Source organism: Chelmon rostratus, chromosome 7, assembly GCF_017976325.1.
Source record: "Chelmon rostratus isolate fCheRos1 chromosome 7, fCheRos1.pri, whole genome shotgun sequence".
NCBI classification, from domain to species: Eukaryota; Metazoa; Chordata; class Actinopteri; order Chaetodontiformes; family Chaetodontidae; genus Chelmon; species Chelmon rostratus.
The window spans coordinates 25,924,331-25,949,889 of NC_055664.1; the positions used below are offsets into that span (position 1 = coordinate 25,924,331).

Below are 25,559 nucleotides of genomic sequence, written 5' to 3' on the forward strand. Positions count from 1 at the left end.
TGTAGGCTTGTTGTTGTGGTATATGGTATATATTGTTTCTCCTCTTTAATCCAGTGATGGGCTTTGATAGGTTTCATTTTATTGATGTTGATGTTATCATGTCTTAAAATCGTGATGTCTGTGATAATCTCTAATTTTACTCTCCATGTACTTCCATCTCTCTGTGGCAGGACTGTCTGTGTGAACCTTTTCTAGCTTCACTGTAGAAATCAGTCAGTTCAGTTTACAGTGGGACCGACCTTGATCTCGGTTCTCACACTGTGAAGGAAAATGCTGGCAAAGGATGGCGGACATGGGTGAAAAATGTACAGGGATTTAGAGAGGTTAAGCATGGGGCTAGCTTGCTTGCAACATCCAAGATCACACTCATTTGAAACTGAGACAAAGTAGACCAAGTCATTTAGAGTATTATCAGTACAGTTATAAGAGAGTTTGATAGCAGATGAAGTGAAGTTTAAGAGGAAACGTCAAGTTTTGGTGTCAGTCCGTCACTTTTAAAGAGGAAAAGCCTTTTTTTCTAGAGCTGCCAGTTTACACCTGCATTTAAAAATCATACGGGAAGAAATGAAACACAGATACTGCAGATACCACTGGTTCTACTCAGATAAAATAAGCCGGCAAGCAAATGTCTTGATTTTAGCATATGCAACCAATTTTATCCTTTGCAGTTAAAGGCATACTATAATCCATTACAGGCTAGTAAATTGTTTAATTGCTTACTTAACAATACATAAAAATACTCAATTTTCAAGTGAAAGTCCTGCACTCAAAATATGACTTTAGTCAGGATGTATTAGCATCACTAATACTTCATATACATACTGTTCAGTACTTTAATCTATACAAACAGTCAAACAACATTATATGTTATGAGCTTATCATCAGAAAACACAACAAAAATAACTTGCGATAACAGGATTTAGAAGAAAAAGAAAATAGTTGGCAGATTAATCTTTCATGAAAATAATCGTTAGTTGCATTTATTGTTTTTTGTAAGACTGATTTGTTTGCTTCCTTGGCTGAATGGCATCATAACCTGGCTGCAAATAAGCTGTAGTTTTCATTATACTGCTTCAGCTGACGTATAAATTCAACTGATTTCCTTTAGGTTTCACTTCTGTTGGGTTCCGAGCATCCTCTATCTGCTTCATCACTAGATACAAAGCACTGTAATGTTTTGCTGTTGCTCTCTCCAGGGAGAATGGCTAAGTGCATAACTCCCTCCCAACTCCCCCACCCCCCCGTCTTGCAGGGCAAGCTGACATTTACTCGATATGGCTATGTTGTTTTCCAGTGGTTTAGGTATAGTGACAACTGTAAGCTTGGACTTTTGTTGCAGTGGAGAGGAGGAGAGGCCACAAAGGGGTGAAATGTGGGGAAGATCATGAGATTAACATCCAATTTTAATGAAATTAAACCTGTGATCAAAGGACACAACATGAATTCAAACATGTATTTCCCCACTGAAAGCAGCTTTGAAGAAGTGCACCAAGTGACGTATTTTATGTCCTGTGGGCACATCTGATTTTTACTAGGAGAAACCATTGCGTGTATTTTCTATGCATCCATCACATGTGTAACACCAAGAAAGGGGAAGGAGCAAGTAAAAGCTTCACCAGGACTCAGATAATAGATATTTTCACAATGTGCATCTGACTGATATTTATCTCATGTGTCTGTTTTAATTATTCAGTATAGACTCATTGCAGGCCTGAAAGGTGTAGGTTAAAGTTTCTATTAGCTGTGTTTTACTGTGGGGGAAAATATCAAAATGTCATCACAAACTTCTCAAACTGCTCCTGCAGCATAATCCACAGTTCCACTGTCTGTATGTTCCAAACACTCATAGTTTGCCCAAAAATGCCTAAATGTGACTTCATACAACCCTGATTCCAAAAAAAGGTGGGACGCTGTTTAAAACGCAAACAAAATCAGAACAAACTGTGTTTTACTAAGTGTTCCTGAGTCCATGTAGTAACATCCATGTGTTCACAAAGTGGTGAACCTCGCTCCATCCTCACCTGTGAATGACTGAGCCTTTCCAGGATGCTCCTTTCATACCCAATCATGATGCTATCCCCTGTTACCAATCAGCCTGTTTAGCTGTGGCATGATCCAAACAGGTGTTTTTGGAGCCAATGAAGCTGATGAGAGTAAACATTAAATATATTGTCTTTGTATGTTTTTCAACTGAGTGTGTCTAAAAGGATTAGCAAATTATCACTTTCTGTTTTATTTATGTTTTACACGGCGTCCCAACCTTTTTGGAATGGAGGTTGTTTGCTGCTTTGCACACTCTCTGTATTCGATGCTTAAAAAGCATCTATCACTCTGGTTTACAAACCACAGCCACCAGCTGCTGTTTCCATGACATACAATGACTCGACGAAACACAGCTTAAAAATCTGTGGATTTTTTAAAGGCAATCATTGGGATATAAGGAAGGAAGTGTAAAATGCTTAGACAGACACATAACTTAGCATAGATCCTTTTAGCCACACTTACAAAAAATCACTCAAATATCTGTGTGATATTTGTGAGAAAGTGAGAAAGTGAGAGTCCATAGAAAACACAGCTCAAGTTCCTGTTCGGTCACTGCCTGCCTTTTCTAGCAGGAGAGCACAAGGAGTTTAGATTTTCACCCAGTCCGCTCATTTTTGTGTCTGCTCTGAATTTTTAGATACCTCAAACAGAAGCGTGCTGTGCTCGAAGCATATTGTTCATTCAGATAGGAACCTTTAGTTCTTAACTATTTAGTTAGATAATATTCACAAAGCTGTGGAGCAACTTTTATTGAAATTTAGTTAAATTAAATATTCACAATGTGAGGAACTCATTAAAGTCAGTTACAGAATGGACAGATATTTTGTATTTTCATAAATATTTTGTAAAACTGCCATGGCCATAATTAATGTTCATTATCACTGTAGCTTTACAAAACACTGACATGATGAGGCGCTTTACCAGCAGCACATCAGTGACCACTGGACTAACTCGTACTTAAAACTAGGTAGAACTGACACGTCCCTTATTTTTAGAAGATTAGTTTGTGAATACAGCGTCAGGTGAATATCCAGCGCTTTCTTTGAAGATTTAATAGAAATCTGTAATGAAATCAAACACTTCTTTCAGCTCTTCAAACGAATGAAATTCAAGTCTTTCAATCATTTAGGTGTTCTGAACATTTCCATTTCTTACATCTCACCCTGTGTTGTGTGATTTCTTGGTAAAGTTTAGAAGTTATTTTTATTCTCTGGTTTTCAGCTGTCAGTATAAGAGACAGGAGACATGAGAGGGCCAAATCATTTTTACTCTCCGTCTCCCACCGTCCTTTGAATCATCAGAGAGATTTTATTTTGAGCTTCTCTTTTGCAAAATGCTCTGATACCAAGGACAGGTGCTGCATCATTCATGAATGGGAAGGAACTGTTATTTATGGACTCCACAGTCATTTTTTGCTGCAAGTCATCTGAACACTCCTAATTAAATTGGGGATGTTGCAGTCACTGTTCCCTGTGAACGGTTGTGGCTAAATAGGGGTTGAAAGGTGTCAGATGAGATGTGTGAAGTCAGTCAGAGTTTAATTATTAAGTCGAAATGCGTTTCACCTTTGTGTTTAAGGCTTACATAGGACAAGAACACAAAAACAACGATGGCACCTGCCTCCAACATGTTCTCACTGTCCTTTGCATATATGCGAAGGTATGTTTGTATGTGCATGCATGTGCATCCTGCTCTAAAGTGTGTGTGTGGCCAATAAAGATAGAACATTAAATTGTGTGTTGCAGGGCGTTGGGCGCGATGGCTAATGCCTCCCCAGACCTGGACAACGCGGAAGCCCAGCGCCAGCTCAACAACAACAACCGACCAATCGGCTCGGGGTTCTGGGAGACGGAGTGTACCAGCTCCAAGCTGTTCGAGTGCTCCCGCATTAAGGCCCTGGCAGGTCAGACGCCACACACACATCAACACCCCTACAGACACACACTGCAAACATACATGCATCTGTACATGGTGTCATTTTGGTATTGAAATTTTCATGGCTAAGTGGCTCACTTTATAGATAAGTGAGTATTGATGTCAAACATTACAAAAACACAACATTTTAAGTATTTTTTCACACTCAAATCCACTAAAATTAGTGTTAATATGTTTTAAATTTGCCCCCAAAAAACACACAATACACATCTCATATTTAAAAAGTTTGATCAGGTAAAGCATCTCACAAGATAAGGCTGTAAGAACAATTTATTTAATGCTAATATTAGCCAATGCTATTAAAGATAATATCTGGTTTAAAATCATCCTTGTCCTTCCCCTTAAGCCGAGTCTTATATTTTCCTCAGATGAACGAGATGCAGTGCAAAAGAAGACTTTTACCAAGTGGGTTAACTCCCATCTGTCCAGAGTGTCCTGTCGCATATCTGACCTCTACAACGACCTGAGGGATGGATACATGCTCACCAGACTGCTGGAGGTCCTCAGTGGAGAGCTGCTGGTGGGAACACACACACACACCCACACACACATGTACACACAGGCATGAAATGGAAAATCATAATGGGCTTAGTATCAATTTTGTGAGCTCCCTTAATTCACTTCATCATAGGATGTGCAGTGTTATTGGTCGCAGCCTGTCTGAACATCAATAGATCATTGTAAAATTAGCCATGTTACCTAGCTAGTTGACTAGATAGCTAGTTAAACGTTAGTCACTGCCTCACTGAACAGTTCAGATTTTATGTGTTACTTCACCCGCAGCAGGTGTAAACAGCTGGCTGAAAGACTTAAGAACTGAAGTGATCTTTTAAAAGAAATAATTTCTGTGAAGCACAGTATTACACAGTAGTTCAAAGTGGAACTGAATGTTCTGATATACTTATACATTTGTTTTGTCCTCACTTCACTGAGGAGGATAAATTCAATTCAGCTTTATTTATATAGCGCCAAAGAGACCCAACAATTCTCTCATGAGCAAGCACTTGGCATTAAATGTGAGAAATTATTTGTCCGTAAACCTTCCACTCTTTTTCTTTCTCTTTTCTGCTTTACCAGTTTTTTTTTTTGTTGTTTTTTTATGTAAATTTAAAGCTAAATCCAAACTGCTGCATATGTTTGTGACAAAAGTTCCCTTTGTTTATTGTAATGATATAAATGTATGTCTGTGCTACACAAAGCTGCATGCAGTGCTTTAATAATAAGGGCTTTGATATCAAAAGTAGTAACAACGCCCCTGTTTTCTCCCAGCCGAGGCCTACACGGGGTCGTATGCGGATCCACTGTCTGGAGAACGTTGACAAAGCCCTCCAGTTCCTTAAAGAGCAGCGGGTCCACCTGGAAAACGTTGGTTCCCATGACATTGTGGATGGAAACCACCGCCTCACCCTGGGCCTTATCTGGACCATCATCCTACGTTTCCAGGTACGAACACTTCGAAAGCAGCTAGGTATTGTTGAAAGTATTATATGACATTTTATCACTTTTATCAGTGATATAATGGCTAAATGTTGGAGATGTCTCTTGGAGTGTTATATCTAGTGGAGGCCAGGGGTGTAAATTTTGACCTAATATCTTACCTTACCTTTTGGTTTTCTCTGATTCTGAAAGGTTACACCTGACTTGTTATCAGTTTTCAGTATCGACATTACGAAAATTTAATTTCCGATTTTAGAAATCGTAATGTAATGTAGTAATGCAGCAAATACTCCTTGAGAAGCTACTTTGTCAGAAATACTACCGTAGTGCAGCTGGTGGATGTGTTTACAGTGCAGCCAAACAAACTGACGTTGTCAGGACAGCAGGATGCAGTGTTGGTGACCTTGCTGAGGAGTCTGAGGTGTGCAGCCTGTTGCCTGCAGCACTTTAGCTGACAGCTCGCTGTGGCTGCTCGGTGTTGTTGCATTGCTCTCTGCAATATTCAAAACTGATCCTCTGTCGAAAAACTGGTGAAACTGACTGTGTCTTGTTTGGTTTAATAGACACATTTTTTGCTGAATGAACTAAGCTCTGTGACAAATACATGGTATTTCTTGTGACTGCTGTACAATAAAAGACAGCCAGTAGCAGTCGAACATTTTAATATGAAGCAGCAGCAGAAGGAAATGTTCAGTTTGCATTAGCAGTAATTTATTGCTGATGTGGCACTAGGACAGTGAAAGATGGATTACATGCTGTGTCCTGTGAGTCCCTTGTGTGTGTGAAGGCAATTTGAATCCTGTGCTGGAAATGGCAGATTGTAAATCCAATCAATGGCTTTGTCTGAAAAAAAAAAAAAAAAGATGATGGATAATATAAGACTGGGGTTTGATTTCATGAAAATTTTAAGGATTATAACCTGAAGCCCAGAAGTGGTCTGAAATCAGGAGTATCACATGGATGTTTCTAGCTAATGAAAGTACACTAGACAAGTGCACTAAGAGGCTGGCGCATTTTCCTGTGCTACTTACTGAAACACAAGGACGCTGTAATCAGCAGTGGCTTCATTTAGGAAGAGCTGCCAGTGGTTGTGTTTGGAGGAGGCTGTGACAGCTGCCGCATCATCAGGGTGCGACAGCGACAGCAGTGTCTGGTGGAGAGAGCCTGAATGTCAGTCAGGGCTCAGTGGCCTAGAGTTAACAGTCGCCCTCCAGTCTGCTCTTCATCAAGGACGCACGCACGCACGCATCCACGTACGCACACACACACAGACAGCACTCTTACATACACACACTATCAGTCTATCCATCTCCTCTGACACACACACCTATACACTCGCATCCTGACATGCACATTCTATCACAAAAACTCACACACACGTACACACACTCACACGCATGCGCAGGTTTCCAGGCCTTAGCAGCAGTGATGCAGGATCAGTTCTTGCCATGTAAGTACAGCAGAAGCCCATGGCTCCTGTTTATTACGCTTCAGTGCTACAGTGTAGCTTTGGCACAAATTGCTTGTTTAGCATTATTCAGACTGTTCTGTAACATTCATGGTGCAGAGTCTCAGAGTAGCTGTCTCCTGGGACTCAGTATTGTCATGCTACCGACCACAAAGCATGTTTAACAGCACTGCTAACAGACTTAGTACGAGTGGCCCTCTGCAAGCTCGGCCAGTGAGGCAAAGAGGTGAATGTTCTGAGTGTGCAATATGGCAGACTGGACTCATGATTTCAGTGTAAATGTTGAACTGAATGAATGTTGTTGTGTTCACTGTTGAAAACTAGTTCATGATGGACATTATTGATATGTAAGTGTGCATGTCAGAGTTTGCAATAAGTCTATTTAAGGTGTGATTTTTTTTTGTTTGAGTTGCATCTTGCATAGGTTTATGTGGGTTTTATAGATAGTATTGTGTCAAAGTAAGGTAATCTGAATGACATGTTTAGTTTTACATATGCTCCAAAATATGCTCCACAAAATGATTTAATAGCTGTAGTGCAGCGATGCTTAAGAAAGTAACAGGCTTGCTGCCATGCCTGATAATTAATTCATTAATGCCTCTTTTGTTGTTTGTTGTGTTTTGAGTAAGGCTAAGCAGCTGTAACTATACAGTTTAGACTACAGTAGTGTTAGCTGACCACTAGCTTCACTACCATTAAATGTGAGCTTGGCTGTCATCCCATCGGTCGATGGCCTCTTCAGCTTCAGCTTTTCATGTGCTGAGAAAGGTGAGTGTGTGTGTGAGAGAGAGTAATTATAGCAGAGGTGAGGATGGGGGAAAGGATGGTTGGCTGATGGGGAACACCAACCACCGATGTGGTAAATAGGCGACGGATGGGGCCAAAGTGTGACCTTCAGTCAGTGTTCACCCGTGGTGATTAGCAAAGGTTAGAATAAGGTTAAAACAAAATTCAGGTTCTTTGGTTTACATGCAATATACTGCACCCTCATGTGGTGTCCTTATCATTTGTCTTTGTTCACAAGCTGCCTTTTGTCATCCTTTAGGTTACTGCCACCCTTACTGTTTCTTAACATGTCAGCCTTTTCACACACCTGCTTTATTTGCCATTATTTAAACAGGTAGGTCAGTTGGTAAAGTCTTATTTAGAATGATGATCTGGCAAAAAGCCTTTTGAGGAAAGGGAACAAATCAGAAATGAAAACATAATAAACACAATATCAATGGACCATGTAGAAAGATGATATAACATGGAATGAATGCACGTTAATGAGGTCAATAACTAGCCAAACATTTAAATGATAAGAAATGATGGAGCATTGCCACTGTGGCCTCCAGCAATCTTTCCCTCTTGCACTTTGTCTCTCCTCGTCTCCGCCTCTTTCCCCTTTCCTCTGTGGTGAAAGTGAGAGTTTGCTTTGTCCAGTCAGCAGGTAGGGCCAACCACTGCAGTAACTGCACACAGGCAGAAAGAGAGATCGAGACAAAAAGAGAGGGAGAGCGATAAAGAGAGAGAGAGAGAGGAAAGAAGGGAGAGGACTGACAGGCACAGGAAGAGGTAATCCCAGTGTATTTACAGAGCCATACACAAATAATAACAGAGTGTTATTATTTGCAGTGACTTAAATTATAGTGCGCTATATGCTAGGTTATAGTAGTGTCCTTTTGTTATGTGCAGTGTGTGTGTGTGTGCGCGTGTTCGCTTCCCCTAACATACTGCCAGCTCACTTGACATTTACAATGATTGTGTCTGGATTAAGACACATTGATGTAGCTTTACAGAGACATGTAGATTCAGATTGTTGCTGAATGCACACAGTGTTGTACTGTGGTGACGTGCTTAAGATGTGCATTGTGTATTCAGTATTGATGAGATGTTTGTAATATTTTATACACTTCCTTTGGGTTTATCTGGCACATTGTCTTAAGCATCACAATGTTTGCTTTTTTTCTTACCCTTTCTTAACTTCTTGACAGCAAAGGAAGTGCAATTGAGTTAGAGCAGACTTCAGAACAGATAAAGAATGTGAATCATGTTTTAGTTTTACTTTTCTGTGTTAAACAACATTGTAGCTTTAATTTCAAATTGTTTTCCTCGGGTGCTCTCCCGCTGGGACAGTTGTCTGTTCGACTTTTTATGATTAATCCATTAATTATTTGTTGTATTTACTGATTAATCATTTAATCCATTACTCACAAGTTTACTAGCCTATAGTGATGCCTTAAAAACTACTTACTTCTTTTACTCAGCCAAGAAAGTATTTAATTCACAATGATATGAAACAGTGGTAAGAAAAAAAGCTCTTCTATTTTGTGAAGCTGTGACCAGTTAATGTTTGGTATGTTTAAATGTTAACAACTAAAGTAATAAATCATTTATCGACACTGGATTTGGGTAATTTTCATTGTTCACAAACACTTTAATTGGCGTTAAAATGAAAAGAAATATTAAGTGCAATAATATTAAAAAAGGATGCACAGCTAGCATTTCATCACTGATACATTTTAAATGAAATGGTCATTTAATAAATGTCTGTGCTCAGATCTTTGCAGCAGTTCATGTGTTGTTCTACATCAGTTATGCCTCTGTAGCTGAAAAAACATGTAGTTCTATTTTCAAAATGTGATATTCTCGCAGGATAAAGTGTTTGTGCTCATGTGCACCTACATGTGTTCATCTTTTTTATTTGTGTTCATGCATTTGCGTTGTGTGTGTGTGCGTGTGTGTGTGTATGAGTGTGTGTGTGTGTGTGTGTGTGTGAGTGCGCGCGCTTGTGCTATGTTGTGCCTAACAACATGGGTAGCAGCTGATTCCAGGGTGTCATGTCCCCAATTACCTTGGATCATGTCAGTGTGATGTGATTGGTTGAATGGCTGTCACTGTCACCTATCATCAGGCGTTGTAATGGCTCCACACTTCTTTCCACTGAAATCCTCAGCTCTTATAGCTCTTGTGTGTTTTTACTGTTAATTCTCTCTTACTGTGTGCGTTGAGGCCTCAGGTGTGACCTTTGCTGTAGGCTGCATATTCAATAGGCCTGGTGTTGCTCCTGTGACTCTCGGTGGAGAAACACCTTTGTGAACATGGTTAAGTTCAACACTTCCATCCATTAAGATGCATCATTATGGCCATATAATGAATACAAATTATTTTACTCGGGATGAGCTAACTTTGCTAGCTAGCTAACAAATGTTAGCCAGACAGACAGATTCACTCCTTCATTCACTCATTCACTGCTTCCCATATAATCGACTGTAATTAACTGACTGTTGTCAGAGGTAGATTGAGTTTGTGATAATGAATTATCAGTTTATCATTTTTGCATGAGCACTCAAGATGCAACAATAGCATTGTGGAATTGTCAGCAGAAACTGTGCTTGGACACTTTTCTCCTCCAATGTAGGAATTAAGGGCACTAAATACTGCATGATTTCACAATTTTAACACTCAGATAAAAATGGTGGACAATCAGTGTAGTGTACAATACAGTAAATAGGAAGTGATCTCAGACGCAGTCTTAATTTCTCTCTGTCTGCATCTATGTTCCCAAAAAGAAAGCAGTGTAGTGTCTTAAACTTCATATCTGCCGTGGGAGACTAAAGGTGTGGGGTCTGTGCTACTGTGTCTCTCCTACAGATGCTAAACTTTTGCTTTTATGTGTTCTTGTTCAGATCCAGGTGATCAAAATAGAGACAGAGGACAACAGAGAAACTCGCTCTGCCAAGGATGCCCTGCTGCTCTGGTGCCAGATGAAGACCGCAGGGTGAGCAGTGAAGAAAATACAGGAAACTGTAAACTGTAACAGTGAATTTCACCATCATTTCTGTGATGTAACAAGTCAGTAGGTTGGTGTTAGTGCGCTGGTGCTCCTTGGTTTACATTTAAAGTCACAAAACATTTCTCCATGCTCCAGGTATTCTGAGGTCAACATTCAGAATTTCACCACCTGCTGGAGAGATGGCCTCGCCTTCAACGCCCTCATACACAGACACAGGTAGGTTGTACTTTTAACACACCTCCATAGCATACTACCACGTTTAAAATTATAAAGTTACAAGTTTTACATGATGGCAGCAGCAGATAGAAAACAGTGGGAAAGTTGTAGTGTTTATTCGTTTGGGAGTTTTTTTAATTATTATTTTTATTTTCCAGTTTTCCTGGAATAAAAGTAAGGATCTTGATGCTAAAATGTGACCAAAAATGGTTGCAACAGCAGAAACAAAATGCACACACACGCATTTACATGACCAGACAAAGATGGAGTGGAAAGACGTGCGACAGGTTTGACTGACATGCAATTTTAGGATTAGAGCCAAACAAACATCTTGTGCCTTCCAGACCTGACCTGATAGAGTTCCACAAACTGACACGGTCCAATGCAACCCACAACCTCCAGCAAGCCTTCAATATAGCTGAGCAGCACCTGGGTCTCACCAAACTCCTGGACCCTGAAGGTGAGAATGGTTTTGGGTTAATGTCAGTCAAACCGCATTACATACACCAATATCCATAACAATGAAGTGTTCTTTTCTGCTCACTGAGGTAAATATTTACCATGTGGCTCCACCTGAAGTCAGGCACATGTAAACTTCTCTGCTCTCTGTCTCCGCCACCTCCCTCTGACACAAGATGTGAACACAGAGAACCCAGACGAAAAGTCCATCATCACCTATGTGGTCTCCTACTACCATTACTTCTCCAAGATGAAGGCTCTTATTGTGGAGGGCAAGAGGGTTGGCAAGGTAACAAATACACTCGTGTGCAGACAGTCCGCGAAAGCTGAAGGATCAGAAAATTTCTCTTTCTCTCATTTTGTTTCCCTCATTTCCTGTTTCTGATGTTTTTTCTTCCTCTCCGTATCTGCTCCCAACCGTCTTCGATCTGTCTGACTCAGGTACTGGACAACTGCATTGAGGCAGAGAACATTGTCAACCGCTACGAGGCTCTGGCGTCAGACCTGTTGGACTGGATAGAAAAGACCATCGCGGTCATCAGTAACCAGAAGTTTGCCAACTCGCTGACCGGAGTCCAGCAGCAGCTGCAGGCCTTCACAACCTACTGCACCATTGAGAAGCCCATCAAGTGCGTTTAGTGAATTTTTAAAACGTCACTTTGATCTGCGACCTGTGGTTCAAGAAGCTGTCATTGTAGTCACAGACACACTAAACAATTCATGAATTAATTAATAAATCCATATACACAGAAAAATGTCAACTACACCATTTTTCTTGATTAATGGAAAATAATCACATATTAATCCATAATCAAAATGATGTTTTAAGAACACAACAAGTTGGTAAAAACTGTCTGTTATGGTGGTATTGACAGAAAATAATCACAGCAATGTGAAAGACATGTTTCAAAGCTCATATCACTCAAAATATCTTATTTATTATTGCTTCCATTCTGCCAGCAGAATAGGATTGCTGTGTACGTGTGTAGCTGATAACAGCTCACCAATCTCTAATTTGACATTTAGTATCTTAGGCTAGCATTAGCTTGGAGGGATGCATAGATAGCTTAAACATCTAGCTTAATCACTGCATAATTAGTGGTTATTTTCTTTACATGCACACTTTACATATTAGTCATGTAATAAACAAACATATTGTTCGAAATTCAAATGTATTTGTTGAACCATATGCAATAGCAGCAAGTGAGTGATTATCCACCATGTTTATTCCAAGAGATCTTTTATAAGTATTCAGTTGAGACTGTGTAAGTTGTTTGGGTGCGAGGTTTATATAGAAGTGCAATCAACTTGATCTCTGAAAGTTTGTGTTTTTTGCTTTTGTCAGGTGAAACGATCAGCAATCAAACTAAGTCTCATTAGAGACGTACAGTGAAATGAGGGAGTCAAGTCGATCATGTCTCACTGTTTCTGTACATGCTAACACGCATGACAGACGCTGGAACACAGAGCCACTGAGCCTCGAGCCTTTTGTCCTGCATCATCAGGATCAGCATTAGCATAGGCCCAGTACTGCACTCATGGCCCCACAGGCACCGGGAGTACACTGGCAGCTATAATTAATACTCAGGTTCCAGCCTCTCCAGTGTGACGTTGTGCTGCTTTTCTTCGTCATATTTGATGATAAACATATGATGATACAAATGATGAACATTTTAAGGTTTTGGACTGTTGGTCAGACAAAACAAGACGTTTGCAGACATCACTTTGGACTCAGGGAAATTGAAATGGGCATTTTTTCACTATTATCTGACAAACTATGGACAAAACAATTGATTAATTAAGGCAGTAATTAACAGATAAATCATTAATAAAAATAATTGCCACCTCCAGCTATAGATGACATGCTTCTGAGAATAGGTATGTATGTATTAATTGACATAAGAGCCCATATGCACACTTGAAATTGCTGCTCTGTTTTCGTAAATCAATCAATCAATCAATCAATCAATCAATCAATCAATCAAACTTTATTTATATAGCACTTTTCATCCATTTAAAATACAACACAAAGTGCTTCACAAAATAAAAGAATACAACAACAGAAAGAATAAAAGCATAGTATGACAGACAATATCCCACTCCCAGATATATACACACATGAGCTCTCACACACACACACACAAACACACACACATACACACACACGGTGCTGAGACATGGCAGGGCACTGAGGAAAATCAAGGTCTTGAATGTCTTATATAAAAGATCATTCTTTTTTTAACTATTAAATGTCACCATATTGGTTGATACAGTAGACTCCCCTAGATTGATGAAAGGTCACGACCCTGGACAGCCGAGTGAGCAGAGAAATCGGCCTTTACCAGAAGTCCTCAGACCTCCAAGCATTCATGACCTCCAAGCATTCACATTACGAGTGCCCTTCACGAGACACTGAAATCCTGACCAGCTTTTGGCTGCAGCTTCAGTGTTTCCTTTGACCTTTAAATTTTTTCACATTTTTCTTTGAACAAAGTTGGAAGTACTTCCAGTGTGTCCTACACAGGAGGGGACTGTTGAGAGAGAACAGGCCGTGTTGTGGAACACGATCACTAAATAAAGTTTCTGTTTCTTGCTCAGATTTCAGGAGAAGGGGAATCTCGAGGTCCTTCTCTTCACTATCCAAAGCAAACTCAGAGCCAACAACCAGAAACCCTATGTGCCTCATGATGGGAAGCTCATCTCAGACATCAACAAGGTCATATATCCAACAGTTATATCCTGTAGTTTACCTTTTACTCAACAAGCAAATAACAACTGATACAAGTGAATTGTTGATTAACTGAAACATCATCTTACATTGCCTCCTAACAAATGTTTTCCATCACTTTCATTTTTCTATTGCATTATTGAACTGTATTTTTGTCATTTCCTGTCCAGGCCTGGGAGAGGCTAGAGAAGGCAGAACATGAAAGGGGCGTGGCTCTGCGCAAGGAGCTGATTCGTCAGGAGAAGCTGGAGCTGCTGGCTCAGTGCTTCGACCACAAAACCACCATGAGACAAGCTTGGCTCAATGAGAACCAGAGACTTGTATCACAGGTAGGGATCTCGGGCAGGCAGGATACGCCACGGCCTAAAACGATGTTTCAGTGCGGCATATTAGTTTATTAGTGACATAATGATGTATAAGAGATGTATTTTAAACTTTAGGAGCAGTGTTAGGAAAACTATCTGCAAGTACACAGTAATATACTACTTTTCCCCAGTAAAAAAGTAATACATAGCACAGAGCTGGTGCAGGCTCTCGTCTCGCGTATCGCAAATAGGAAATAAGCATCTGATAGAGCTTGTCAGCAAAATTACTGTCAAAACCAATCAAGAGGTAAGACAACATTACCACAGAGAAAGTTACACAAAAGTAGGAAAAGTAGTGTCTTCTCCACACAGACAGTAATATTGTGAAGTAACTTATTACTTTCAAATGAAAGTAGCAAGTAATATGTAATAAATAACATTTTGAAAGTATCTTGCTCAACACTGATTATGAGTGAAATAATGTGAATGGTGATAGTTCACATCGTTAAGTCACCCTCCAGTCAGAAATGTGGTTTGCTTATTGTCCTTCAGTTGGATGTTTGTGACATCACAACTTGTCTGGGAGCCAATCGTGGTTCAGTATGTAAATTACACATGTGGAAACGTGAAGACGTTTGTTAAACAGCTTTTTTGAGCACTTATGATTTGGTCCATATACATTTCATTGTGAGGACTGTCTGTATTGGGTAGGTTTGCTTAGAGCCTCCTCATTGATCTCTATGGTTCCTGTAGCCCCGCCTTCCTCTCAGCTTCTGTCCACCACACCTGTCACTCATTTGTTTCGTGCCTTTTGCCAGTTAAGTGTCTGTGTTTGTATTTTACCTCAACATCCTGAGGAAGGAGTACAAGTTAAGGTTCTTGTTATAGTTTCATTTTAATCTTCATTAGATTAGTTATCTGTCACTTCTGCCCCTTTGTCTCCCCTCTTTCTTTGCCTCAGCTGCACACTTTGCATCTTTTTCTTTTAATTGTTTGCTTCTTTCCTGCCTGCAGGACAATTTTGGCTATGACCTACCAGCAGTCGAGGCAGCAATGAAGAAACACGAGGCCATCGAGGCGGACATAGCCTCATATGAAGACCGAATTGGGGTGGTGGTGGAGCTTTCCGCAGAGATGGAGGCAGAAGGATACTACGACATCCGGCGTATCTCGGCACGAAAGGAGAACATCCTGGGCCAATGGAGTCTGCTGAAGGAGCTGGTGGCTGGGAGGAGGGCCCGGCTGGAGAAGAACCTGGCCTTGCAGAAGACTTTTCAGGACATGGTCTACATGATCGACTGGATGGAGGACACACAGGTAGCCCAGGCTGTGAGAGAGAGGCCGAAAGAGAAAGACACTTTTATATTCAGTAGTTAAATAAAGACAGAGGAAAGAAAGATTGGAGATGGAGAAATTTGCTTTTTTGATTTATGAAAAGAAGATGAAATCAGTTTAGTTGGAGGATAGAAGATAAAAAGTAGACCTTAAACTATTTAAAAAGTTGTCAACCTGATGTATAATGACATTACATATGTTCCCTGTCGTCCCCTCTCTCTTCTCCTGCTCTGTCTCAGGCCCAGCTGCTATCAAAGGACTTTGGGAAGCATCTTCTGGAGGTGGATGATCTGCTGCAGAAACACAGCCTGCAGGAAGCCGACATTACAGTGCAGGCTGAGCGAGTCGAGACACTCAACACCGCTGCACTCAAGTTCACCACGATAGAAGGTATTCACAGATTCATGTATATTGTGTATAACACCGGTGACACTTTTCATTTGATCTGTCTTAAGCATTATACAATGTCAAAAGTCTTATTAAAAGTAAGACTTAGAGGAATCACCTTAAAGAAATGATTGTTGTTATTATTTTTTAAGGTAATCCAACTCATAGTGCACTACTGTAATGAATGAAGTTCTGTATCTATTGTGTGTGTTTTTTTCTTGGTCATTAAACCCCTTTTGTTGTCGCCCAGGTTACCAACCATGTGACCCACAGGTGATCTGTAACCGTGTCAACCATGTCTCTTCCTGTCTGGAGGAACTGAAGCAACTGGCAGCTAAAAGACGTGCTGAGCTTGAGGAGTCGAGACAACTTTGGGCCTTCTTTCAGGTAGGATCGGTTGACAGGATGATGCAAAAGGTGGATTATCAAGGTCAAGGTCAAGGTAACTTTATTGATACCCGTAGGTAGATTTGTTTTGCAGTCTGGAGAGGGCATCTCAAACATACATATATACACAACATTTAGAAACACAGGACACATACAGAAGACAGAATAACAGCAGACATTGACAGGTACTCCCAGCAGCTCACTGATCATGGTTAAAAGACTAAAATAAATAAATAAAATAAATAAAAGTCATTAAATATCACTAAAAATGCCAATATAAGACCTGTTAAGAGCATGCTAAGAAAACATAAGAGCATGATCCAAGGGACAGTAAAACAATGATAAATAAATAAGTAAATAAATAAGTAAGCAAGTGAAGACCACATTAAAATAGGACAGACCTCCTATTTAAAAGAGAAACAGCAGCAGGAAGTCATGTCATGTCATGGTAAGAGGGCAGTATACGCTATCTAAAGTGCCCATTGGATGCATTAAACAGCTGTGGAGACCTGCTCCCTCCATGTGTCTCTGATGTCAGAACTGGGGGTGGGCTCCGTCCTTTAATTGCTGTAACTTTCTAAAACTGTCAATTCCACATTCACATTACTTCATGCTGTGATTGGCCAATTTTGTGGAGGTGATAAAGTTAGCAGGGTTTGAACATCTCCCTCAAACTCTCTTTTTTCATACTTTACACAACTATTTCTGTAACCTGTCATGTCCAACCAAGTGTAGCACATGAATGCCTTCCAGGAGCGACAGTCTGAAAATGTGCTGTTAGCCCTACATTTAATTGATCGTTGTGTCCCCCTCTGTATATGACAGCCAGCATTTCACTCCGCCTTTGAGTGTGGCCATTCGGAATAGCCATACATTTGAAGGGCTTTCAGTTCTTGTGTTTGGATATCGAAGAACTGAATCTTTATTTTCCCCAGACCTGCCTGCAGCAGCTTTAAAGGCATACAGAACAAAGGTTGTGAGATTTTTGTCAAAATTAAAATATGCATTAATTAATCTATGCTTTTATCAACCTCTGTTTCTGGCTTTATAATAACATTACGAGGTGATCTTAAGCAGACTTTAGGTGTACCGTATTTTCATGCAGCTCTGAAAGAAGGCTAATTAGAGGAGAGATCTACCAGAAATGTCTGCTGAAAGGGTAATAAATCACACAATAAAGTACTGTAATAATAGTAGCACTTTGTTCTTTGCTGCTTTGCATGAGAACAAAATGTTTTGCAGTGCTGGTTGCTCCACACCTGAGCAGATTATTTTCTGTGTAATATTCATCTATATTACAGTATTTATGAATAATGCAGCTGTCCTTCTTTTAGGCTATGAGAGAAGGGGTGAAAATTATGACCCAATTAGTTACTCACATACAAAAAGGAATGTCAAAGTCAAATTAAGATTTCCTTTTATGGACCAACCCTCTGGGGACAACAGGTGCAGTCAGAATTTCAACAGCATTTTTCTGCTTAACACATGTCTTTCTTTAGTGCTGCATCATTTCATCCAGCAGTCCATATCCATGTGTCAGACTCTTTATAGTGCTTTTTCATTTCAATGTAAAATTTAAATCTTGTTTGTTTGTTTGTTCTCCTTTTAGGAGCTGGAGGAGTCGGGGGCCTGGATCAGGGAGAAGAGCTCCATCTTGGGGGCTCAGGGTTATGGGAAGGACCTGAGCAGCGTGCTGAAGTTACTACAAAAACACAAGACTCTGGCTGGAGAACTGCTGGCTCACCGGTCACTGCTGCAGGTGTGTGTGCATGTGTGTTTGTGTTTTCATCTGTGTGTGTGAGAATCAGCACCTGGGACACCGATAGTACCTCGAGTTTCTAAACTTCATGTACCCCTCTGAAATTATGTATATAGATTATTTTTTTAGCTCACTTACAAAACAAACTCCCAACTATGTCATCTTTCCTGTTTTCAGTGTAGTTTAATTCATCAAATCTCATTGAAATTACATGTTTTTGTTTTTGTATTGTGTAAATGACATTTTGTAGCACAGGCAAACTTTTACGAAGATTTTATGATTTTAATGCCCCAACATTTAAAACTTTCCTCGTTAGCAAGCCTCTTCAGGCCGAATGTTTTGTGCAAACCGTGTGAAGGCAGGTTTTCCAAACAGCTACTGACAACTATTGTGATTGCTTTGACAAAAATATGATCGTGCCAAAAATAATTTTATTGCAGTACATCGGTCAGCCATTATGGACATGGCTTCATGTAGATTACACCAAAATTAAAGACTACACCGGTCTAAAAACCTCCTGCAACTTCTCAAAACACTACACCTCTAGTTTAAAGCAAAGCAGTAAGAAGTGATTTAGAGTAACGCTGTTGTCCTTCGTTCAGAACACCATGAAGCGAGGAAAGCAGATCCTCAGTGAGAAGAGCTTTGGCACAGCAGGGATCCAGGAGCACATCATGGAGGTGAAGGCCGAGTGGAAGAGGCTGGAGGACCAGGCTGCGCAGCGTCTTGGCCACCTGCAGGAGGCGCTAAACTTTTTTCAGTTCTCCACGGAGACTGACGACCTGGTGGCCTGGCTGCAGGACGCCTACCGCCTGGTCTCCAGCGAAGACTTCGGACACGATGAGTACTCCACCCAGTCTCTGCTGAAGAAACACAGAGGAGTCAGTGAGGCCATCGACAAACATCGTCTGCATGTAGTGGCACTGCGCAAACACATGGTGGCGCTGCCTCTGCAGTACCGTGAACAGGAGGTGGGTAGAGGGGGCTTTTTTGGCATAAAGTATTTTGTTTACCCTTCTACATCTTTTCATTTACCACACCTTGCCCTCGCTTTTCCTCTCCTCCTGTCTGTCTGTGTCCTCTCCTTTCTTCTGCCCTTTCCTCTCTGCAGGAGGTGCAGGTGCGTATGGGAGAGGTGGAGCAGCTGTATACCGAGGTGGTTGAGGTGGCGGTGCTCAGACAGCAGTGGCTTCATGACGCTCTCGCCGTCTACCGCATGTTCAGCGAGGTCAATGCCTGCGAGCTGTGGATTGATGAGAAGGAGCAGTGGCTGGACAAGATGGAGATCCCAGAAAGACTGGAGGACGTGGAGGTGGTGGCGCACAGGTGAGGAAAAGGCAGAGAAGAGGAAGGGAGGAGGTTTAATGTCTGTGGTGCCAAATGAAAGCTCAGCTAAGTTTATGTTGTTTTCTTCAAATCAAAGAGCTCAAAGTTTTTGGCCAACGCGACCCACTGACTGTCTCATCGTACGTGTTTTAGGTTTGAGAGCCTGGACCAGGAGATGAACAGCCTGATGGGAAGGATCCTGGATGTTAATCAGATAGTTCAGCAGCTCCTGGATGGAGGTCACCCATCTTCCACAGAGGTCAGAGGCTGTCAGGACCACCTCAACTCCAGGTAATGAAACAAAAACTGACCTCCCAACACAACTACAACCACTGTGTCCGTGTGTCTTTACACACTCAATAACACAGAGCTACAAAACACAGAGTGTTGCCATCAGATTAGTACTAACAAAAATCTTTCATGAGCCAATAACTAGTGATTATTGCTGCCAAAGAGCTGATAAGCAAGGCACTGAAATACTTACAGAGTAGGGAGGATTTGCTGAAGTTCGGTAAATGAATGTCTTTCAAATTAATTTCCAGAAATTACCTTAATAATGTTCATATACTGTGTTCTAAGTGGAGAGCAGTCTGTGAGGAGACAGCCCACTGTCTGTTAAATAATGCATTGGTCTATCTGTCCTATTTACTCCCAGGAGGGTGGAGGAGTAGGTGGGAAGAGATGGAGGCAGACTGACACACACAGAGAGAAGAGAGATGGCAAGGAAGAGAAATTTTGTGGGCCTGTGTAATTATTCAGGGGAATTCATACTCATACAATGTTTTGTAATTGTCTTTTGACAAGCGCCTCGTGTCCTGTCAGTCACTGTCTTAATACGAGGCTGAACTCCTACCTGCTTTCTCATCTTTGTAGACTATGAATTCGGTGCCAAAGATAATATGAAATGTAAAATACTAGCATGTATCTCCTCTAAGTGTCACCAGTCTCATGTTTATTTGCTCTAACATCCGGCCGGGTCAGGTCCGTGATGGGATTGGCTTTTTTATCTGTCTCAGCCATGTTCACTGACCACTGTTACGTCTGGCAGCAGAGTCCATGACGGCCGGGTGTCCATGAGTCTTGTGACCTTGGCACATGACGTTGGTCTCGGGGCGACCATCTGTGCTGGCTGCCAGTTAAGACAAAGCCAGCCAAGAGCAAAATTAAGCACAAACATACAAAATGAACACGTCTCTCTCCTCACCGCCTCCTCTGGTATAACTTATTAAAAGTCTGCCTCAGTTTTAGGTTTTTAACTGAAAAGTATCTTTGCTGTCCTTAGATAGTGACACTGTATTGGAGTATTGTGTTTAAAAAGTATTGTGTTTACAAATTTTGAGATGAAAGGAGTATTACTGAAGTACTTTATTTTTAGAAATAGTATTTTGACTCTTGCATTCACGGTAAAGCCTTTATTTCATATATAAATACATAAAGCAAATCATTCAGTGTGTAAATGGAGTTTGGGTAAGGTAATTCACTACTGCTTCCTTGTATACATACACACACACATTATTGTGAAGCGGCGACCCCTGTCAGACACACATACCCCCAACAATCACCTCCACCACCACCACGTTGCACCTATGAGACTTTTGCGGATCTGAGGTCAATGTCAGCTGATTTCCTGCCTGCCTGCTGAGCACTCTGTCTGCCTCTCTGCGACTGTGCCATTACCTCATTACAGTCACAAGGATCCGTGTGTGAGTGTGTGTGCGCATGTGTGTGTGAGTGTGTTTCTTGGCTGAATTGGTGTGTATTGAGACCTGCTGGTCTGGAGCAGAGTCAGGTGAACATATTGTCTGATGATATGGTCAGCAGACAAGGCCAGGGCTGAAACCAGAGCAGAGCAAAGGAAACAGTTCGTATCAGGTCACATCAGGTCATCATAAAAATGAGTTTAGCGTCTCTTTTAATAATAATGCAGCTCGGCTCTACTCGAGATTAACAGTAATGTTAATCATTCAATTTTAAGACGTTCAGCTTTTACATCTCAGAAATATTATTAAATTTATTTCAGATTACATCTGCTGCTTAAAACATTTTTTCCTTTTTGATCTTTTGACCTAGAACAGTTAAAGCCTGGTAGTCCTACAGTTTTTATTTTTTTCCAAACTTTATCAAAGTGTGAAGGGAGAAAAATAAATATGTTGCCTTAGGGACTTAAATAATCCAAACTGACTGTGTTCTGAAAGCTTTGTTACTGATTATTACAAATCTCTTTTGAAGTGAGACTTAAGGATAGGTGAAGTTTTTACACTTACACATTCCCCTCTCTTCATCCCTCTCTAACTACGCTTAACTGTCACTCTATCCTGTCTGTCACATCACACCAGGTGGAACAGCATTGTGGAGCTGGTTGAGCAGAAGAAAGATCAGCTGGACTCCATGCTACGCCTGCAGAACTACCTGCTGGAATGTGCTGAGATCAAGTCTCAGATCCAGGACAAGAGAAAAGCCATCGACGCCACTCAGTACATGGGCAGCGATCTGGGTGGAGTTCTGGCTCTGCAGAGACGCCTGTCCACCATGGAGGGAGCCCTGTCCGTCCTGGAGCCAAAGCTACTACATCTACAGGTAGGGAAAAAAGCAGTGTTGGTGCTCCAGGAAATTTATAATCCACCATCAATGGTAATAGATTGTAGCAGAGTAGGCATCCTATGAATGAATAACAAATGATTTTTAAAACATCAATGAGTGCGATGAACCACAAAAGATGTTTATGTATAGGTTAAGACGTTTTTATACACAGGTTGTATAATGCAGCATAATGCTGTCTCTGATGTAGGAAGAGGCGGAGCATCTGGCCACCGCCCACCAAGGTCGGGCCATGGAGGTTCTCGTGCCGTTTGATGGCATCAGTTTGGAGTGGGAGGAGCTGAAACGCACCCTGCAGGGCTGTGAGGACTCGCTGATGGTGGCTAGCAGGCTGCAGAGTTTCATACAGGTACAACACATCAGACAGAAGTCTACCACTCTGACTGTTCACTGTATCTTTAGTTAAAGCAACAGTAAGGTAGTTTTTTCACCTACTGTGTCCATCACACAGTGGACAGACAGCGGAGCACCTTCTCCCACAGGCTGCTACAGCTCCGCTGTCGAAGGGACAGATACAGGAAATCTTTCCTGCCACATGCCATTACACTGTACAATAACAGCTAAAAAAAAATAAAAAAAAATCTAATAATAATAATACAATACTTCTTACCACTACTGTTTGCTTTTGATATTTTATTATTATGTATGTAATTTTTTACTGCTTGCTATTTCGATATTTTATTATATATAGTTTGTTCCTACAGTCATGGTACACTTTATTTTCACTGCCATTTGCTTTTGATATTCTTATTTTGATATTCATTTGCATTTGATATTCTTTTTTGTGCAATACTTTTACTACTGTTTACTATTTGTCTATTTTATTATTATGTATATAATCTTTTTACAGCTCGCTATTTTTATATTTTATTATGTATAGTTTGTTCTTTATAGTCTTATTTTCACTTATTTCACTGTGTGTAATGCTGCTGCTGCACTGCAATTTCCCAGCTTGGGATGAATAAAGTATATCTATCTATCTATCTATCTATCTAAAAACACAGAGATTCATGTAAAATGTTTCCGTCTCTTTAAAAGTTGAGAAAGGTTCAACTTCCAGAAGAAGGCAAGGGAATACAAATCAAAATGTGATCAGCCAACAAAAGTGAGGTTGGGTCTCTGGTTTCCACAACAGACATTGAGAAAAAGCATGTTGAAGAAATTGGTAATCTGGAAACAAACCACAGAATCTGCCTTTAATTTCAAGTTTTAGTGCAGATTTCTCAGTTGGCACAAACTTCTGTAGTCTAGACAAACAGTGGAATTGCTTAAATGTAAATCATGTTCCTTTCCTTGCCCTGTCAGGACCTGGACTCGTTCCTCACCTGGTTGGTCCAGACTCAGACAGCGGCAGCCTCAGACCAGCTGCCTAACGACTTGGAGGAGGCCGAGAGACTCATCAACAAGCATGCTGCCCTAAAGGAGGAGATTGGACGGTGGGTTAACGAAGAACAACCAAAAACCTGTCTTAGTTTTTAACGTGATCGTATCTGCATTTTCCTAATAGGTCTTAAAACACCTCGAGTTTCAGAGAATGATTGACTGTTTTCCATGCAGGTATGAAGAAGACTACGAGCGCCTGCAGGCCATGAACGAGCTGTTGGAGTCTGAGGAGGCTCCTCTTCCTCAGGCCGCCCTGCAGCAGTGGCTCCAGAAGCTCGACGTTGGCTGGAACAAGCTGCTGGAGATGTGGGAGAGCAGGAGAGAGGTTCTGGTCCAGGCTCACATTTTCCATCTGTTCCTACGGGATGTCAAACAGGCCGAGTCCTTCCTCAACAACCAGGTGAGACAAGCAAAGACTGAGCAGGTGTCAAAATATCCTTGGGCAACACGCTTAACCCTGAATTGCTCCAAATGCTGTGAGTGTGTGTGCCACCGTTGTATGAGTGTGTGTGAGAATGACTGAGTGCAGACTTGTGCTTTGAGCGGTCGTCAGACTAGAAAACATAAATACGGTCCATTTAACATATGTAATAGTGACTAAAAGTAGTATACTTTTAGTGTATTGCAAATATGATTTAAGTACAGATGAAGGAGACGTACAAGTTGGAGATGAGGTTCACGGTTTGCCTGAATGTGTGTGTGCTCCAGGGGCGGTGATTCACGTGGGAGAAGGCGTGTTATTGTACGGAAGTGTGTGTGTAAAGGTAACAGTCGCTTGTGACACAGATGAGAGAGTCAGCGTTGGGTAGTAGCCGTAATTTTTGTTGACGGCGCTACTCATTCACTCATTCATTCATCATTTGTTTAATCCGCTGGTTTTCATTTCCATTTTATCATCCTTGATGCGCTGTGATAGCTCTGTGCTGGTTTTTCACAATAAATGTACCAAACGCATCTATAACCTCTGTGCGCGTCACAAATCTGCAAACCCCAGGACCCAACCTCATACTCTCAACGGCTAAAAAGGTTTGTTTTTGGAAGCCGGAACAACAGAAAAGTCATTACTAGTACACTTTTACTTTTTGTGCTTAATTTAAAGTATGTTTGACATATATTTTTTAAAAGTGTGCCAATTTAGCAACTATTTACAATTCAGGTATGCTCAAGTATTCCTTAAGAAGTACTCAAGGACTACTTTAGTACATGTAAGTATGCTTGACTGGTACAAAAATTGGACAAAGTTTGCTTAGTACATATATATATCTTTATGTAGAAGTATATATTTTTTCACCTGGGGAAGCAAAGTAACGTACAGACAAAAAAAAAACAGAGTGGAACAGTGGTACACACACATCTTACACTCTTACACCATTGTTTATATCAACACCTCAAAGCCCTTGAGACACGTTAAGATACAAGATGAAGTGAAACCTGCTCTGCTTTTGTCCTTTAGTTGGATCACATGATAATGATGGTGGCAATAGCTAACTTCAGTCATATCACATGACATGAGCATCCTGAACACCTCTGAACAGGCCGAAGATTGTTTTCTGACTGCAGTGAAGTGTCAACTCGACTGGGCGTGGTTGGATTAGCTCTGCCAAAGTCAGCTCTGAGACAGAGAGAGAGAGTGTGTGTGTGTGTGTGTGTGTGTGTGTGTGTGTGTGTGCGCGCGTCAGCAGGCGTCTTTTTGCAGAGTGTCCCTGTGTTATGTGATATTAGAGCAGGAGCTGTCGAGGCAGCAGCCTTTAGTAACTCTAGCTCTACATTGTGGAGGAGGATTCGTTGGTCGCCTCCTGATGCTCCAGTCTGTGCATATGTGTTAACAATATACAGTATGATGGTATTTATAGAACAGTGCACAATATGCTCACTTCTTATTGGCTAAGTCCTGTGCCTAACTGTGCAAGCGTTTGTTTTGCAAAGGTCATATCTTAGATCTTAACTCGATTTAAACAATGCAGCAGTATAATGAATGGAGTGGGATTGTGTTACATATGGGAAGCATACAGTAT

The 25,559-nt window shown here is 41.0% G+C and overlaps 1 protein-coding gene across 2 annotated transcripts in view; it reads left to right on the top strand.

Moving 5' to 3' along the window:
- Nucleotides 1-3,801: 3,801 nt before the first annotated feature.
- The window catches only part of LOC121608872 (spectrin beta chain, non-erythrocytic 4-like), a 59,497-nt gene continuing 37,739 nt past the window's right edge, over nt 3,802-25,559 (top strand). For both annotated transcript variants that reach the window (XM_041940281.1, XM_041940282.1), the window contains exons 1-21: nt 3,802-3,946; nt 4,347-4,498; nt 5,248-5,421; nt 10,555-10,646; nt 10,797-10,877; nt 11,222-11,337; nt 11,513-11,625; nt 11,778-11,965; nt 13,935-14,052; nt 14,235-14,393; nt 15,384-15,686; nt 15,944-16,094; nt 16,342-16,478; nt 18,088-18,237; nt 18,840-19,208; nt 19,349-19,563; nt 19,717-19,854; nt 21,900-22,140; nt 22,352-22,510; nt 23,467-23,597; nt 23,719-23,944. In XM_041940281.1, the coding sequence (XP_041796215.1) occupies nt 3,802-3,946; nt 4,347-4,498; nt 5,248-5,421; nt 10,555-10,646; nt 10,797-10,877; nt 11,222-11,337; nt 11,513-11,625; nt 11,778-11,965; nt 13,935-14,052; nt 14,235-14,393; nt 15,384-15,686; nt 15,944-16,094; nt 16,342-16,478; nt 18,088-18,237; nt 18,840-19,208; nt 19,349-19,563; nt 19,717-19,854; nt 21,900-22,140; nt 22,352-22,510; nt 23,467-23,597; nt 23,719-23,944 (3,558 nt within the window). The remainder of the gene's footprint in view (nt 3,947-4,346; nt 4,499-5,247; nt 5,422-10,554; nt 10,647-10,796; nt 10,878-11,221; nt 11,338-11,512; nt 11,626-11,777; nt 11,966-13,934; nt 14,053-14,234; nt 14,394-15,383; nt 15,687-15,943; nt 16,095-16,341; nt 16,479-18,087; nt 18,238-18,839; nt 19,209-19,348; nt 19,564-19,716; nt 19,855-21,899; nt 22,141-22,351; nt 22,511-23,466; nt 23,598-23,718; nt 23,945-25,559) is intronic.